Source organism: Zea mays, chromosome 10, assembly GCF_902167145.1.
Source record: "Zea mays cultivar B73 chromosome 10, Zm-B73-REFERENCE-NAM-5.0, whole genome shotgun sequence".
Taxonomy (NCBI): domain Eukaryota; kingdom Viridiplantae; phylum Streptophyta; class Magnoliopsida; order Poales; family Poaceae; genus Zea; species Zea mays.
This window is the reverse complement of record NC_050105.1, coordinates 3,521,550-3,539,896: the sequence shown is the minus strand read 5'-3', so window position 1 is coordinate 3,539,896 and position 18,347 is coordinate 3,521,550. Positions and strand designations below refer to the sequence as shown.

At 45.6% G+C, this 18,347-nt stretch overlaps 3 protein-coding genes across 6 annotated transcripts; 1 reads left to right on the top strand and 2 right to left on the bottom strand.

Annotated features, from left to right (window-relative positions):
* Nucleotides 1-174: 174 nt before the first annotated feature.
* Nucleotides 175-2,223, bottom strand: LOC100383957 (uncharacterized). Its single transcript, NM_001176574.1, has 3 exons — nucleotides 1,911-2,223; nucleotides 1,689-1,811; nucleotides 175-987 (listed from the first exon to the last, which is right to left on the bottom strand). The coding sequence occupies exons 1-3, from the start codon at nucleotides 2,177-2,179 to the stop codon at nucleotides 405-407; spliced, it is 975 nt and encodes a 324-aa protein (NP_001170045.1). The 5' UTR covers nucleotides 2,180-2,223; the 3' UTR covers nucleotides 175-404.
* Nucleotides 2,224-4,158: 1,935 nt separating this feature from the next.
* Nucleotides 4,159-7,388, bottom strand: LOC103640719 (pentatricopeptide repeat-containing protein). Its single transcript, XM_008664206.4, has 3 exons — nucleotides 7,251-7,388; nucleotides 7,075-7,167; nucleotides 4,159-6,982 (listed from the first exon to the last, which is right to left on the bottom strand). The coding sequence occupies exon 3, from the start codon at nucleotides 6,904-6,906 to the stop codon at nucleotides 4,312-4,314; it is 2,595 nt and encodes an 864-aa protein (XP_008662428.1). The 5' UTR covers nucleotides 6,907-6,982; nucleotides 7,075-7,167; nucleotides 7,251-7,388; the 3' UTR covers nucleotides 4,159-4,311.
* LOC103640720 (putative disease resistance protein RGA1) lies at nucleotides 6,820-13,568 on the top strand. Of its 4 annotated transcripts, none has more exons than XM_008664208.2 (5): nucleotides 6,820-7,542; nucleotides 7,705-11,808; nucleotides 12,750-12,846; nucleotides 12,995-13,052; nucleotides 13,135-13,568. In XM_008664208.2, the coding sequence occupies exon 2, from the start codon at nucleotides 7,893-7,895 to the stop codon at nucleotides 11,712-11,714; it is 3,822 nt and encodes a 1,273-aa protein (XP_008662430.1). In that variant the 5' UTR covers nucleotides 6,820-7,542; nucleotides 7,705-7,892; the 3' UTR covers nucleotides 11,715-11,808; nucleotides 12,750-12,846; nucleotides 12,995-13,052; nucleotides 13,135-13,568. The 4 variants fall into 4 exon arrangements, with proteins under 4 accessions (XP_008662430.1, XP_020401646.1, XP_020401647.1 ...); XM_020546057.3 differs by having other exon boundaries at nucleotides 7,319-7,542; nucleotides 13,152-13,568; XM_020546058.3 differs by having other exon boundaries at nucleotides 7,319-7,542; nucleotides 12,995-13,073; nucleotides 13,152-13,568.
* Nucleotides 13,569-18,347: the final 4,779 nt, after the last annotated feature.

The following is an 18,347-nucleotide window of genomic DNA, read 5'->3' as shown; positions in this document are numbered from 1 at the left end:
AAAAGAGAAAATGAACTAATTTCTCTTGAAAAATGGAATTTTTTTGGAAAAATAGGGTTGCCAAACTAGCTCTAAAATAAAGAAAAACTAAGTAAGTAGAACAATAATTTCCCTCGGGATTTCTAATTTTCAATGAGATTTCTAATTTCTGGAAAAAATGAACTAATTTCACTTGGGAAAATTAAAAACTTCTGAAAAAAATGGGGTTCCAAAACTACCATGATTTTGTTCTCCTGGCCAGGCAACTCCATTATCACAGTACAGACAAACTGCACGTCCATCGACACCAGAGCTAAAAGATACGGAGACCAACTAGGTGAAAGAGCAGCAGCAGCAGCAGCAGCAAAGCGGCTGGCTCATCTCATTCTCATCAACGAGCTGCATGCAGCACAGGGACTAGCGGGTCAACGGTCCAACCAGGCGCGGGGAACAACGTGCACCGGCGACCGGATCGGTCCGGTCAAGTCCTCCATCTCCTGCAACCGGAACGACGGCACCGAAACCGAATCCGCCGGTCCGGGGGCCCACGAGCCGCCGCAGCCACCGTGGACGACAGCGGCGAGCAACCCGTCGCAGCAGCAGCAGCAGCAGGAGTCGTCGGCGTAGCTGTAACCGCTGCTGCTACTGCCGCTGCTGCTCCAGCAGCAGGCCACGTCGTCGCCGGAGATCGCCGGAGATTCAGTCCCCGTGGTGACGGTGGTGGAACAAGCGGAGGCGGCGGCGGCGGCTGACGTAGTTGCCGTTGCCGGAACGACGACGACGACGGGATCGGTGTGTGCTGCAGGTGCACGGACGACGACGCTGGTGGTGGTCTCCAGGATGACCGGCGGGGCCTCCAGCGCGTCGTCGTTGGCCGTGCAGGTGTGCTCCGCCACGTACACCACCGTGTACTCTGGGGGTGCGGTGGCGCCGTCGTCGTCGTTGCGCTGCACCGTCCGTTTTGCCTGGCAGCCTTGCTTGGCGCTCTGTATGCACCTGTAGTAACTCCTGCAAATACGTACGGATATATATAATTTATTAGTGGTCACATCAGTAATCACTAGTAGTTGTTTGGCAACACATGCATATGTAAAAACTGTCTCGATCGAGATCGATGGGTGAATATAATGGCGCTCTTTAATTGCATGTGAGAGTGAGACAAGGCACAACGTGTGTCACGACAGTCGTATTAGGTTAGTACCTAGGGATGGATGGATGGATGGTAGGGACATCAGCATCAGCTAGCTAGGCATCCACCACCAGCAGCAGCTTGCAGCTAGCTAGTGTCACTGGACCGCTAGCTGCATACCCAGGCCCACACCCAGATGCCGCACAAAGTATTTCTTGGACTTTTTTTTAACTAAATTGTGATAAATAAAAAAGAACGAAGAGAGTATTTAATATATAAATATACGAAGCGAAATGGTGGCATAATAAAATTTGTCCTAACAAATTAATGTTTTCGGAAAGCAGCTACAACTACAACACTTCACTGCTGTAGCTCTGCTCTGCTGATGAAAAACGAAGAGCGAAAATGATTGGACAGCGCATCTCGATCGATCGAGATTATTCTCGGAACCGTTTTCTTCGTTTGACGAACGAACTACTCACTACATGCAAATAAATGTACGAAGGAATACTAATTAATGTTTTGTTGTTATTATTCACTGCGTACAGTATGTAAGAAGAAGGAGGAGATGGATATATACCTGGGGTACATGGCACCTTCGATCTGCTTCTGCCCGTACTTCCTCCACTGGTACCCGTCGAAGTCGGGCACTGTCGTCACAAGGCACTTGCTCTGCTGCCGCTTCTTCTTATTCTTCCTCCTCCTGCAGGCAGCAGCACCATCAGTCATGCATCATCGAGATCGAAGGAATAATATAATAAGACTGCTTGCATGCATGGATGGACAATCACCACGCACGCACCTCGTCCTTTTGCAGGGAGGAGGAGGATGAGGACAATAGTGAGGCTGCGCAGCCGCAGGTTCGTCGCCGTGCTGCTCGGCCTCGGCTTCGCTGTCGTCGTCCCGGTCTCTCTTGCTCCCCAGTCGTCGTCCGCCGCCACTAGTGCCCATGATGGACTCCACCTTAACGGGAGCCGCCGGCGCCGGGGGCGACGCAGGAGGTGGTAGGAACGTCAGTAGCGCGCGGAGCTGCGCCAGGAGCTCCTCCTCCCGCCCTAATACTAGCGCCATCGCCAGCGCCAGCCCAGCCCAGGACCCTGCAGGGAAGAACACAGTGCGCTTGGCTTGTTTAATTAGCTAGCTAGCTGGCTCTGGTGGCATTTATAAAGAAGAAGAGAAAGAGAGCGGGACTACGGAAGGCATCATATCACTGAACGCCAGCGCAGCCGCGCCCCAGTTCGATCGATGTGCCGGTCCTGAATTACGTGCACACCGGTGGCGTCAGCACCATGACGTATGCATGCCTGGTTACCTACCGCTACCTCTTCTGCTGTCCATCTTCTTCATCGTACAGTCGCCCGTACACTGTATATCTGTATGGAGGAGAGAAGACGACTTCCTTCCGCGTTGACTAGGGCGCACTGGAGGACGGCAGGCAGGACGCACATCAATCTATGACCCTCAATTAATAAAACAATTCACAACAAATGTAAATAATAACTCAAGATTAATTTAATAAGAGTAGTCAAAGTTTTTTTTTAAAAAAATAAGAGTTACTGGCATCGTATATTTATGAACGAACGAAAGTAGTAGTAGCTTTTCGGAGAACGCTGAACTGAAGCCAATCGTCGTTCCCGTCTCACGGGGGCGTTTGGTGTCCTTTGACCGGCACCGCAGAAAAAATATGGTCCCAAACACGTACTGCACGACCCTGCTACTGATCCCAGTGGTGGTCCCTCGTAATGAATAATGGTCCCCATCATGTCCTGTGCTCCCCGGTGCCCAGGCCCATGTGTAGCACAACGACCCTCCGTGGGCCTGATGCCACTACACTCCACTCCACTCCAGTTGTGTTTTAGACTCCAGCATTAGTCATCCACCCACCAAGCCAATAGCGGCTACTACGTCCTGGCCTTCCTAGTGCGCCCATGAACGTTGAGGTGTATGGACACATTCATATTCAGACTTCAAGTTTATAAAATATGCAGACTGGACTCCCTAGGGGCTCAATATAGAAACCTTCAAGTACAAAATTACATGTATAAGTATGAGCAATACCAGTCTCATTGTCACAAGAAGGTTGGTCATTCACTGTTAGAAATAAATGAAAAATGCAAAAGACATAGTTGTAGCATCAACAGGTACTGTTTGAAAGACACTGAACTTACTGAACAATCAATAAGCTTGCTGGGCCTAATCAGATATTTTTAATCAAATCAACAAAAAAAAATTATCATGTGAAAGGAAATGGGGAATTGCATCTACACTTCTGCTAGTTTTAATCAGTTACCTTACCTGTATACAGGCCAGAATCAGTACAAATGGTAGCAAAGAACCATAATTGCCTTATCTATCAGATTATACAATAAAACAAGATGTGGGCAGTTTGATTTTTTTTTTTTGCTAGTGTATTTTGTACTATAAGTCCTCATGGTGCCAAAGTTGCAGATGTGGTCACGCCTTGCTTTCACGCCAACAGACGCCAGTTCCGTGCATCCTAAGATCGACAAGAATATGTTTAGATGTAGATGACATGTCGTCCATGTAGAAAATTTCGAGTTTCTTTTTTTTTTGAAATATCAGGAGGGGGAACCCTTGTTGTAAAATTTTTATTAATAATGTAAAATTACAACGCGACGTAATTACAAGAGATAAAAGTGAGCTGGGGAGGTCTAGTTAGGAAGCTAAAAAGAAGAATCCAAGGAGTACAAAAGTTATGCCTACCGGAGTACAAAAGTTATGCCTACCACTGATTAAGCCAGTTCGGAATTGAGTTATCATATTTCCCTCTCGCTCTGTGTACAACCAGCTATAATTCCTTGATGAATTCATTCTTGCAATGTTGTACTGATGGGTCTTTGTTTTCAAATAGCCATTCATTTCGGTATTTCCAGATACTCCATGTCATAAGTATAATAATCTCTATAGAAAAAGGAACACTAAGTTGGTGCTTGAGGTTTGCCGAGGCCTCCTCCGAATGAGCAATTCTAGGAGGGGTTATGCCAATTGAATTCCAGCATGCTTTTGCAATGTTGCATCTAAGAAACAGGTGATAAAGAGTTTCCTCCCGTTGCCATATACAGTTCTCACACGAATATGACTCCAGTGTCATGTTTTTCCTTCTCAGTTGAAAGCATCTACCAAATTTACACAGAAGGTCAAAGCTTCATAACGGTATTGACACTTCAACACAAAACAACAGATTAACCACCAACGACTCTAACCAAGTCATCTTGCTCGGATGTACTCTCCTCTTCTTCAACCTCAGCAAACAATGCTGATGCAGGTTCATATCCAGAGAGTTTCATCTCACCGATTAGACTATTCAGCATCTCATACACCTCCTTCGACCTGGGATGAACCTTATCGCCGACAAGGAAACCGTGCATCTCGGATTGCACCTCGATCCAGCTACAACCAGGTTCCTTTCTCAGCCGTCCCTGCCTCATTAGCCTTCTGGTCCTTGAAACATCGACCCATTTCCCGGATCCAGCGTATACGTTAGAGAGAAGAATGTAAACCGACGCGTCGTCTGGGTCTAGCCGTAGGACATTGCTAGCGGCAGTTTCGGCCACTTCGACGTCTTGACGGATCTTGCAAATGCTTAGCAGAGTCTTCCATACGACAGCGTCTGCCTCAATAGGCATGCTTCTGATAAATTCTAGGGCTTCCTGTGGGCCCTTTGAGCGTCCCAGTATATCCACCATGCAAGCAAAGTGTTCCAGTTGAGGAACCAGTTTGTAGCGGCTTGTCATCAGATGGAAATACTGGCATCCATCGTCCAGCAGGCCGACATGGCTGCATGCCCGCAGAACTGCGACGAAAGTCGCGTGGTTCGGCACCACATTTGCTCTCTGCATCCTCTCAAACATCTCCAGGGCTTCAAGTCCCTGGCCGTGGAGCGCGTAGCCACATATCATGGCGTTCCATGATACGAAATCCAGTTTCCGCGCCTTCTCGAACATTAGCAGCGAGTCTGGCATGTTCCCACACTTGGCATACATGTCTACAAGAGTGCTGGAGATATATTCGTCTCCAAGCATTTCCTGTTTGATAATCTGACCATGGATCTGTTTCCCCAACTCAATGGTAGCCAGATTAGCACAAGTGTCAAGAACGGTGGCGTAAGTAAAATGGTCAGGTTTTACACCCATGTCTAGCATCTCTGAGAAGAATCTCTGTGCCTCTTCACTCTGTTTGGTGAGTGAAAAACCTGATATGATGGAGTTCCACGAAACAAGTTCTTGCCCCCCAATTCTATCATGGAGTTTCTGAGCCTCTGTTATCGCGCCGCATTTGCAGTACATGTCAACAACAGTGCTTGAAACAAAAGCATCTAAACCAAGTCCAGACTTGATAGCTTTGCCATGAACCACCAACCCATATTCCAAAGATTGTAGACCTGCACAAGCCTTAAGAACACTGCCGTACGTGAAATCATCAGGTTCCATACCAGAGCGCAGCATTTCATTTAGATGAGCTATAGTATCCTCATAACACTCATTTTGCTCGAGAGCTGCAATAATAGCGTTCCAAGAGACCGAATCTCTTTGCTCCATCTCCTGGAATACAAGGTATGCTTCTACTAATGCTTTGCACTTCCCATATAGATCCAGAATTGCATTTCTGACACAAACATCCACATCAAAACCTGATTTAACTGCTAAGCAGTGTACTTGCAACCCTTGAAAGTACCCCTTAACCTCAGCACAAGCACTGAAAACACCTGATAAGCTAATTACATCAAACCCAACACCAGACCTGGTCATGAACTGAAACAGTTGCATGGCCTCAGCTCCTAGCCCTGTGCGCACAAGCCCAACCATCATGGCATTGCATGTCTCCACATTATGGTGAGGCAAACCAATGAATGCCCTTCTTGCATCAACCAAGTTACCAGCCTTCGCATACACGTCCACAATTGCTGTCCCAACAACACGGTCAGAGCTAAAAACATTCTTGATGGCATGCGCATGCAACTGCCTAGCGGTGCTCAGACATGGCATTGCTGCACAGGATCTAAAGGCACTGGCATAAGCCGGCTGGCTGACTCCAAGCCCCAACCTCTGCATCTGCACGAACAGCTCCATCCCCCGTGTGTACTGCTCGTTCTGAACACACCCAGCGATCGCCGCACCCCACGAGACCGAATTCCTCTCACCCATTCCATGAAAGAAGCGCAGCGCGTCATCCAAGCTCCTGCACTTGCCATACATGTCGACGAGAGCGCTACCGGCCCGGACATCCGTCTCCAGGCCCGTCTTCACCGCCAGCGCATGGATCTGAACACCAAGCGCCAGGTCGTCCAAGCCACCGCATGACTTGAGCAGGACAGCGAGCGTCGTCCTGTCGAGGGCAACACCACGGCGAGACATCTCCATAGACAGGCCCACCGAGTTCCGGAACATGCCGTGCTGGCAGTAGCCCGAGATCAGCGTGTTCCAGGACACGACGTCTGGGTCCGGCATCGTGCCGAAGAGGGACGCGGCCGTGTCGGTGTCGCCCGCGTGCACGTACGCCGTGAGCATGGTGTTCCACGAGACCGTGTCCCGGTGGGGCATCGTGTCGAACACCCCGTGCGCGTGGGCGGTGCCCCCGCAGCGGGCATACATCTGGAGGAGGCAGTTGGAGACAAACGTGGTGGGCATGAACCCGGACACAAGCATACGGGCGTGCGCAGCCTGGCCCGTGGTGAGGGCCGAGCGCCCAGCGCTGGCGCATAGCTGGTAGAGGTGGGAGAAGGTGGCGGTGGCGACGAACCCCGCTCCGGCTGAGCAGGCGTGGGGCGGCAGGGGCATCCTGGGCTCAGGCTGGTGGCGATCATGTGTTAATTAATGTACGGGACACATCTTTCTACCTTCGCATTCCAGCCTCCTATATTGCAAATTGCGATGCCATTAAAACATGGATATTCACCCAACATTTGGAAATTGGGATTGAACAACTCGATGTGGTATTGTTCTCACCTTGAGCTCCTGTGATGTGTGCGGTTGTCCACCTGGACGAACTCGAACTCGCCTTTCTTCTGCCTCGCAAATCAAATCAAAACGGGCTAGCACCTGTAAGTAAATTTGTGTTTGTCAAATTGAGAGGGCCCGGTTCCAATTCAAACACCTATTACTATATGGATAATAGGACCCACTGTCCGTAAAGATGACTTTTTTCGCCATCCTCTTTCCGCGCTTCTTCCTTCCTCTTTCCCTCAGCTGTCTGTCAGCAGCACCATCGGTCTCCTCTACGACAAAAACAGATCTTCTATCACCAGCAATCAGCAACACCATCCGCTATTCCTGCATTCCCTGCCCGACGGAGCTGCTTCCCTCCTTGCTGTGCTGTTCTGGGCTGTGCTTGTTCTAGAGTCTACTCCACCACTGCGGCGACCTCGCGCTCGTTGTCGATTCCAGCTCCATGCGCCCTTGATTTATTTTACTTGTGTAAGATCTCTAATCTCCACTTTTCGCTTGCTGTGTTAGCTGCTATTTCCCCTTTGTGTTGGCAAGTGGCATCCCTAACACATGACGAGAAAGAAAAAGAATTGGTTTGTGCTCCATTTTCCCATTCAGATTCACTAATTTTATGCGTCTTTCCAATCCCAGGTTTTCTCCAGTCCGTAGCGTCTTTATCAGTTGCTTGCCTTCTGCAGAGGAAAAAAGAAAAAAAAAGAGTCAGCTTTGTTACTGCATCTTCAGCTTGTTCATTTCGCTCTAGTCTGGAAATATTCATCCAAGATCTCTCCATCTTCTCCACTCACAAAGTAAGAGGAAGCACAAACCACTGCAATTTCATGGCAGACTTTGCTCTCACTGGCTTAAGGTGGACAGCAGCTCCGATTGTCAAAGAGCTTCTTACTAAAGCTTCAGCTTACCTCAGTGTGGACATGGTGCGCGAGATCCAACAACTGGAAGCCACTGTCCTGCCACAGTTCGAGCTGATAATTCAAGCGGCCCAGAAGAGCCCCCACAGGGGCATGCTGGAGGCATGGCTCCGGCGTCTCAAAGAAGCCTATTATGATGCCGAGGATCTGCTGGACGAGCATGAGTACTATGTCCTTAAGGCCAAGGCCAAGAGCTCCTCCCCTGCAAGTACTGTTATGAAGCCCTTTCATAATGCTATGAGCAGGGCACGCAACTTTCTCCCTCAGAAGAGAAGGCTAATTAGCAAGATGAGCGAGCTTAAAGCTATCCTGACAGAAGCCCAGCAGCTTCGAGATCTTCTTAGTTTGCCACATGGCAATACCGTCGAGTGGCCAACTGTAGCAGCTACCGTTGTTCCCACAACAACATCATATCCCACTTCAAAGGTTTTCGGCCGTGATCGAGATCGTGACCGTATAGTTGATTTCCTTCTCGGCAAGACAACAACTGCTGAGGCAAGCTCAGCCAAGTACTCGGGTTTGGCCATTGTTGGAATTGGAGGAATGGGGAAGTCCACCATAGCACAGTATGTCTATAATGACGAGAGGATTGAAAAATGCTTTGATGTCAGGATGTGGATCTGCATCTCACGCAAACTTGATGTGCATCGTCACACAAGAGAGATCATCGAGTCCGCAAAAAATGGGGAGTGCCCACGTGTTGATAATCTCAATACTCTCCAGCGCAAATTAAGTGACATACTACAACAGTCACAGAAATTCCTGCTTGTCTTGGATGATGTTTGGTTTGAAAAATCTGATAGTGAGACTGAGTGGGCGGAATTCCTTGCTCCATTAGTCTCTAAACAGTCAGGGAGCAAAGTTTTGGTGACTTCTCGATGTGAAACACTTCCGGCTGCTGTTTGCTGTGAACAAGTCGTTCATTTGGAAAACATGGATGATACTGAGTTTTTGAATCTCTTTAAACACCATGCTTTCTCTGGAGCAGAAATCAAGGACCAACTGTTACGCACGAAGCTGGAACACACTGCAGAGGAGATTGCTAAAAGGCTTGGACAATGTCCTTTAGCAGCAAAAGTTATGGGTTCCCGATTGTGCAGGAAAAAGGATATTGCTGAATGGAAAGCTGCTCTAAAGCTTGGAGATTTGAGTCATCCCTTCACATCTCTGTTGTGGAGTTATGAGAAGTTAGATCCACGTTTGCAGAGATGCTTCTTGTATTGCAGTTTGTTTCCAAAAGGTCATAGATATCAATCTGATGAATTGGTTCACCTCTGGGTGGCAGAAGGATTTGTTGGTTCATGCAATTGGAGTAGGAGAACATTGGAAGAGATTGGGATGGATTACTTCAATGATATGGTCTCTGGGTCTTTCTTCCAATTGGTTTCTAAAGGATGTTATTCGTACTATACCATGCACGACATCCTTCATGATTTGGCAGAGTCACTCTCTAGAGAAGACTGCTTCAGATTAGAAGATGATAATGTGACAGAAATACCATGCACTGTTCGACATCTATCTGTTCGTGTTGAAAGTATGCAAAAGCATAAGCAAATTATCTACAAGCTACATCATTTACGCACTGTTATCTGCATTGATCGACTAATGGATAATGCAAGTATTATTTTTTATCAGATGCTATGGAACATGAAGAAGTTGCGTGTATTGTCTTTGTCATTTGCCAACAGCAGGAAGTTGCCAGAATCTATTGGTGAGCTGAAGCACCTTCGGTATTTGGACCTCGCCAGAACATCAGTTTCTGAATTGCCTAGATCATTATGTACTCTCTACCACTTACAATTACTTTCGTTAAACTACATGGCGGAGAGGTTGCCTGACAAACTTTGCAATTTAAGTAAGCTACGACATCTAAGAGTGAACAACAATCAAATTCCCAACATTGGCAAGCTTACTTCATTACAACGAATAGAGATATTTTCCGTGCAAAAGAAGCAAGGATATGAGTTGCAACAACTGAAGTACTTGAATGAGCTTGGTGGCAGTTTAAGCGTACAAAATCTTGAGAATGTCATCGGAAAGGATGAAGCCTTAGAGTCGAAGCTATATCTGAAAAGTCGCCTTAAAGAGTTGACACTTGTGTGGAGTTCTGATAATGGCATGGATGCAATGGATATTCTGCATTTGGATATTCTAGAAGGTCTGAGACCGCCACCCCAATTGAGTAAACTCACAATCGAAGGCTACAAATCTAGCACATATCCTGGGTGGTTACTTGAGCGATCCTATTTTGAGAATTTAGAAAGTTTTGAGCTCAATAATTGCAGTTTGCTAGCAGTCCTACCACCAGATACAGAGCTCCTTCGGCATTGCTCTAGGCTGCATATAAAAAATGTTCCAAAATTGAAGGAACTACCGTATCTTCCAGCAGGCCTTACAGAGTTGTCAATTTGTAGGTGTCCATTACTTATGTTTATCACCAACAAGGAGCTAGGACAACATGACTTGAGGGAAAATATAATGAAGGCAGACGACCTGTCGTCTAAACTTGCATCGATGTGGGAGGTGGATTCAAGATCACATGTTACGAGCGTACTGTCGGAAGACTATTCATTTCTGAAGCAGTTGATGACATTGATGATGGATGATGATATATCAAAGCATCTTCAAATTATTGAAAGTGGTCTAGAGGAAGGAGGAGATGAAGTATGGATGAAAGAAAACATCATCAAGGCATGGCTCTTTTGCCATGAGCAGAGGATAAGATTCATTTATGGAAGGACCATGGAGATGTCACTGGTTCTACCGTCAGGACTCTATAAACTTTCTCTTTCTTCATGCATTATTACAGATGAAGCTTTAGCTATTTGCCTCAGTGGCCTCACTTCACTGAGAACTTTGGAATTGAAATATAATATGACATTAACTACACTTCCGTCAGAAGAGGCGTTTCAACAAATGACAAAGCTGAAGTGCTTCGCTATAAGTGGTTGTTGGTGTCTCAAATCACTGGGGGGATTACATGCTGCTCCATCTCTTTCGGCTCTTGATTGTTGGGATTGTCCTTCTTTAGAGCTAGCACGTGGAGCCGAACTAATGCCATTGAACCTTGCTAGCTACCTTGACATCCAGGGCTGCATTCTTGCAGCCGATTCATTCACTAATTATGTGCCAGACCTGAAACAACTTACCATTATTAACTGCAGATGCTCCCCATCCTTATCGATTGGCCACCTGACCTCCCTTGAATCATTACAACTAATTGGTCTCCCTGATCTTTACTTTGTTGAAGGCTTGTCTTCCCTGCACCTTAAGCGCCTAAAGTTAGGAGATGTTGCAAACCTTACTGCCAAGTGCTTCTCACAGTTTCGTGTCATGGAATCGCTCACCGTTAGTAGCTCCGTATTGCTCAACCAGATGCTCATGGCTGAAGGGTTTATGGTCCCACCAAATCTTGAATTCTTATATTGCAAGGAGCCGTCGATTTTATTTGAAGAGCCTGCAAATCTCTCATCTGTCAAGTGCCTGAATTTTTCGTTATGTGAAACCGAGTCCCTGCCAAGAAATCTAAAATCTCTATCAAGTCTGGAGAGTCTCGAGATAGGGTTTTGCCCCAACATAGCATCTTTACCAGATCTGCCGTCCTCCCTCGAGCGCATAACTATATGGGAGTGCCCTGTCTTGAAGAAGAACTGCCAAGAACCTGATGGAGAAAGCTGGCCAAAGATTTCACGCATCCGTCGGAAGGACATAGGCTTCCAATATTTTATTTAGGAAACATTTCATGTTGTAAACAGGCACCTCGAGCTCAAGGTCACCCCGTCACCACTCGCCGCCCTCATCTTCTACAGAGTCGGCACCGAACTAGGTCTGAAGCCAATTCGTTGCTGATGCCCCCCCCCCCCCCCCCCCCCCCAGTTCTCTCTTGGCATTGTTTGCATAGTACTCCTAAGATGATATAGTGCATCTCGGGTTGTTCACTTAGTATCGACATGATGTTTTATGAACATGGTGTATTTTGAACTGTTCGTAGTTTCACACATTAAGATGACATATCAAATTTTCTGTTATGGTCCTCTAGTCTGGTCTTAGAACCAGTCCAAATTGATCTGGACCCTTGCCCATATGCTGAGTTGAATTTTGTACCTAGGGGCCATAAATATGACCAACCCATGCTGTAATTTCGAACTATGAGGTGACTCCGATGGCTGGTTTAGGTATTTTCTTCTATGAACAGTGCACTGTTAACTCTAAAGCATAGTTTTTAAGGCGGTAAGGCAAGATGAGGCAAGCCACCATCGCCTTACCGCCTAGGAGGGCTAAAGTGAGCTCTTAGGCAAGACGAGCCACCCTTGCCTTACCGCTTAGGCGACACTTAAGTGTCGCCTTACGGACGCCTTAAAAACTATGCTCTAAAGCTAGCTTCAGTTGAGTGTTTCATCTTACGGTTTTCAATAATGTCGCAGCAACTTTACAAGTTCGGAGACTGATGGATGAAAGTATTATTGTCAGTGCATAGTTTCATCTTGCGGTTTTATAGACTAAATGTGGCAAAAAAAAAACTTCAAGATTAAATGTGACAAACTAAAATGATTGGCATAGTTTCAAGAGTCAAGTTTGAGAATATCTGGCAATCGTTCAGTTGCGAAAAAGTTTTCTTCTGCTGATCAAACTGTAGAATATAGGAAAAAGTCTACATCCTCCTTTATTCCTGGTTAAAGATCAGCATCCATGTTCTTTCCTATCCATTTATATATGTAGTTTTCTTTTGATTACAAGAGTTAAATAACCATTTTCTTCTCGTTTCAGGTACTTAGCACCCAGGCCAGCTACCTGCGTCCATAATAGGCTCTGCATTTATGGGGGCCCTACATTGTTTATGCCGCCCACTTCTGCTGCAGAAACAGTATGCACCTTTTGGTTTCTGCAATTCTGATGCTTAATCTTGATGCATATGCCTGGCCAAATCATATTAGAAACACAACATATTGTACCATACTATCTGGTTGTTGTGTAGCGCTCAATGCTCATTACTTATCTGCCTACAATTGTAGGTCTGAATATGGGCTTTTCCAACCAGCCAATCCAGAGAACAGGGCTAGCCCAAGACAGGTGACTCAGTTTTTTCAACTTGTACGTACTTTAATTCCATGGTCTATTGCTGACTGTTGTACGTACGGGGTACCTGACGCAGCTGTATGGGCTGAGCAGAATTCTGCCGAGTTTATCACCAAGAATGATCAATCCCTTGTCGCTGAATGAATCAAGTTCATTTTTCCGAGAATTAATTTTGGTATCCAAATCTAAGTTCATGGAATTCATACCAGTGATATATTGTAAAGGTAGCACCCTCACTGTCGACGGTGGCCTTGTACTGCATTGAATTTGGGTGTTTATGCCACATTTTCATAGTTGTGACAATAGTGTAGAACAGGTTGGTAGCAGGCCTTAAAAACTGATTAGCATAATCAAATGAATATGGTTATAGATGGGGTTTGACCTGAGCTCAAAAATATATTGTTGACCCTAATTAGGGTTTCTACTGCGTCATTAGTTTTACTCCTCTTGCAAGACTACGTTCTGTAAACATTCCATATTATAGTGAAGGTTTCGCTTGGTTGGTGCCTATGTTTTTCCTTTTGCATTGAAGGGTTTCCACGTAAATCTGTGTCGTGCTCTGTATTTTGTTGGTTGATCTACTTTGTTTTGTCTACCGATTCTGCTAACAATATAGATCCTTGATATATTAGAGAGTTATGTAGACTTTTCAAAATGACATATCAGTGAAACCGCTTCGGAAGGTTATTTGGACTAATTTTAATAGTTTAGGGCTAATTTGGCAACTTTTTTCAAGGGATTTTCATTTTTCCAAAGAATTAGTTCATTTTTTTCTTGGGAAAATGAGAATCTCTTAAAAAATTGGTGTTGTCAAACTAGCCCTTAAGAATAGAATACCTAGTGGTTTTATAGGTGAGGAGGTGAAGTGGACACCATCCATAGTTCAGGAGGTTATGTAGACTTTTTCCAAAATATATGGATGCAACTCGGTAGCACTATTACTAAATTTATATAACAAACGTTCAGTTGCACCACTCAATCATCTAAGGCCCTGTTTGTTTTAGTTTTTTTTTTGGCCACCAGCTTTTTTTTCTTCTTGCCAACAAAATCTACTATAGACTGTCAAACATAGACTGTCAAACGATCAACTTTTCAGTCAGCTTCTATAAAAATTGATTTGGTAAAAAACATCTAAAATTAACATAAACGTATAATCGGTTGAGTCATTGCAATAGTAAGAATCCGTCACTTTCTAGATCCTGAACCCTATAGATACCTTTGTCTTCCTCCGCACGTAATCACAACGATACTTAGATTCTCTCCACCGCAAAAATCGCCCCAGTGGAGAATCTAGCCTAGAATATTGTCGCGGTAATCAGAGTTAGTTTTCCTATATAATATAATTGTTTTGAACTTTAATGGTGTTTTGCTAAAGGATTTATAAATTTTATCGGGGTCGGTTGACCCCGACAAACCCCCTAGATCTACCTCTGACTCTCTTCACAGCTAGATTCTAAAAAAAAAACTGGTCAGAAAAAAGTGAACCAAACAGTCCCTAAATACTCCCTTCGGGAGTAGATGTAACCAGAAACGTTTTTTAGCAAGCCCCACCGTTCCTTCGCATGCGCCCGGGATATTTTCCACCCACCAAGGATCGGGCGTCATTCCCAGACGAGGGCGACGAGAAATGAACGGGATCAACCGAGGTGCAGTTCAGGTGGGGCTTAACCGAACGCATATTTTCTTGTGAGCCAGGATTCTTTCCAGGCGTAAGCGATCCACGAGGATATGTTCTTGATCCCGCCCGGGAACGAGCTAACCGAACATAGCCCCAGATGGGAATTGTATTCCAGCATGATCAGCCAAAACTGCATTCAAAGGAGCCACTATTACACGGAACGCAACTGTAATATCCAACTTTGGAATATGAAAAAGAGGAATAAACCTTTACGTGTAATGCATCTTCATTCATGAGAACTATTAAGAAACCTATTTAAAGTAAATAATTCTTCAAATAAAATGTGCGCCATGTTGGAGTTTATGTGTTGTTGCATCTATAAATAATAAATATAATATTAATGGAAAACATGTTAGTGCACAAATTTGCAATTAAGACCAAATTTACCACTTAGGAAATATAAAGAAAACAAATGGTGTAAAAGGAGAAGGGAAGTGCTAAATAAATATAAAGAAAATATATATGAATAAAATATTCTATCCCTAATGATATTTGAATGTAGGCATTTAACTCAAGTATAAATCTCACAACCGAAACTGAATTTAAATTTGAGAAGCAAAAATAAAAAGAAAACAGAAAAATAAAAAGAAAAGTGTAAACGTGCACCTGGGCTCATTTTCGCTTCTAGCCCACCTCGCTCCCTCGTCCGCGAGGCCCACTAGCCTCTGCGCGCCGCGACCCTGTTATGCGGGCCCGCCCTTAACCGCCGAATCCGCGTAGTTCGGTGACGGCAGCCGGACCACCAGCTGCGCCGCGGTTATAAGACCTGCGCCTGGTTATTCCACCCCCCCTTAACCGCATACACCCTTGTCCACATCGCGCGAATTTGTGCCGCCGGCGGACATCACCATACGGGACAACAGGCCGCCGTCGACCATCCGCCGTCCATGCAGACACCGGGCGCCAGCAGACTGCGTGGGGAATCACCGTGCCGTACCGTGTCCGTGCGGGTTTGGGCACTCGGGATCTAAAGCTGGGAGGCCGTGGGGTTCCTCAACCACGCTCTCCGCCGCCGAGAAGCCTTCTATCGCCGTGAACCAATCTGTCCATTGCCCCGAAAGCCCGGTATGATCCTCCACTCAACTCACCGTCCTCTAGTCATCGCGTAGCAGTTCTTGATTAAGTTTTTGCGCTTTGTGGCGTTAATTCGAACGTCTCCGGTGAGGTCGCCGTCAAGGGGACCGGCGGCGCGGCTGCCAACTCTCGCCGGAGTGAGATGCGTGGATAGCCGTCAGATTGCACGGGAACGATGGAGATTAGAGGGGATGTAGCGATTCGGCTTGGTGATCCACGTCCCTTGGATTGGCTGTGAACGTGTGCGATTAGACTTGGATTGATAAGATCTAGACCACTGGATCATGATCGTGCGGTCAATCACACGTACCGGTTCATAAAGCGCCCAATCTAATCCGAACCATCGGACATGGATCCAACGGCCCAAACGTTTGGATACCCCTTCAGCCGAGCAATTTGGCAAATAAGCCCCTGGGTTTTGGGGAAACCAACCCGTCATCCTCAATAATATACAGATCATTACAACTGAGTCCTTTTTGTTTTAATCTGACCCCTGATCTTTTAGAAAATATGCGGCGCGGTCCAGAATCATAGGAAATTCAGAAAGTCAATTAGAAAATGATTTTTAGTGTTAAAATAATTCCAGAAATTTAGTTAATTCATAGAAAATCCATTCTAGCTCAAGTTAATTCATTCCAATTCCTATAATTTTATAATATTATTGTTTATCAAATAGTGATACTGATTTGACATGAAATCCACTTTAAATTTATTTCCTAATTAATCTTATATCAAGTACATAAAACCTAGGAAATTCGTAGCTCCTCCGTTTGAATTCCGATTTGATTCATTCCAGTTGCGTTAGTTTTATATAAGTATTTACTACGCAGTAACAATATTGAGTATACCATGTCTCATTCTTTTCTATTTAGATCTTTATTTAATTTATGTTGGTTAGACTTGTTAATGTGCTTAGCATTATAATCTACTAAAATATGATCTATGATCAATTTCTAACTTAGATTTAAGTTGAGATAATTATTTATAGAATGACCTTTCATATATCTATACTAACCAAATTATAATATGGTTTAATATTTAAATCACATAGATCTTTTATAAAAATCATAACTCCTTAACCGTAACTCCGATTTTAGTGGTTCTCGTTCTCACGATCTCGTAGCTTCGCGTAGATCATTATTATTCAGTTTTTTCTTATGTTTGTTGTGATGTTAATTTTGTATATACCATGTTTGTTTGTATTGCTACGACTAGCAGTGAGGTCATGAGGATCTGAAGAATCACCCTGTTAACTAGAATGTCAAGTCCGAGGCAAGTTGTGCCGTTGACCACGTTTATACCCAATAATATTCTTTAATGTCATTATTCATGTATAGGTTTAATTTTGATGGGACCCAATAGGTCACCCTAGTCTGTTTATCCATTTTACCTTGTTATCCCTGAATCACTTAGGTAGTTTTGCTATTGCTTTACATGGTTTTGGGATAATATTTCATTATATCCATTTTCCAATTATTTTGTTATTCTATTTATGTTCATGTCAAGATCATTAATGTTAATTGGAACATGGAGCTTAACTTGAGAAACACGTGCCGCCACAAGGTGGAATGGGACGCCCTTGGCTGACTAATTAGGAAAGCTAGTGGAAGACTATCTTACCCGAAAGGGGCAAGGGCAGTAGGGGAGTTGCATGCAAGGAGGTTCTCGGGTTGATTTTGCTGCGATGGCGGTCAAACGGGGGATTGCAAGTGCTCTTCCCATAAACTATAGCGGGTTTTTGGAAGCTAGTGGAACTTTGTAAAGGTCTCGTATTGTTGCCCTGCCTCGCTTCCTTGGTAGAGGTGTATGGGAGTCGCGATCACTTGGCAGATGGGTAACACGACTTGTGGGTACAGGTATAGGTGTACATTTGGGCCGGGCCTGATGGGCCGGCCCGAAGCACGGAAAAAAAGCACGGCCCAAGCACGGCACGACCCGAAATAATTTAGTGTCGGGCCGGCACGACCCGTTATATCGGGCCGGGTTTGTGCCGAGGTCACGACCCATGGGCGGGCACGAGCACGGCCCGTTTAAGGCAGGCACGAAAAGGCCCATATAGAGGCACGAAAAGGCCCATATATTTATTAAAACCACACTTCATTCCACACTTTCATATTGTCGGGGACCATAATTAGGGGTACCCTCAAGACTCCTAATCTCAGCTGGTAACCCTCATCAGCACAAAGCTGCAAAGGTCTGATGGGTACAATTAAGTCAAGGCTCGGTCCACTCAAGGGACACGACCTCGCCTCGCCCGAGCCCAGCCTCGGGCAAGGGCAGCCGACCCCGGAGGATTTACGTCTCGCCCGAGGACCCCCTCGAGCAACGGACACACCTTCGGTTCGATCGAGGCCCAGTCTTTGCCAAGAAGCAACCTTGGCCAAGTCGCCACGCCGACCGACCGTATCGCAGGAGCATTTAATGCAAAGGTGGCCTGACACCTTATCCTGACGCGCGCCCTTCAGTCGACAGAGCCGAAGTGACCGCAGTCACTTTGCCGCTCCACTGACCGGCCTGACAAGAGGACAGCGCCGCCT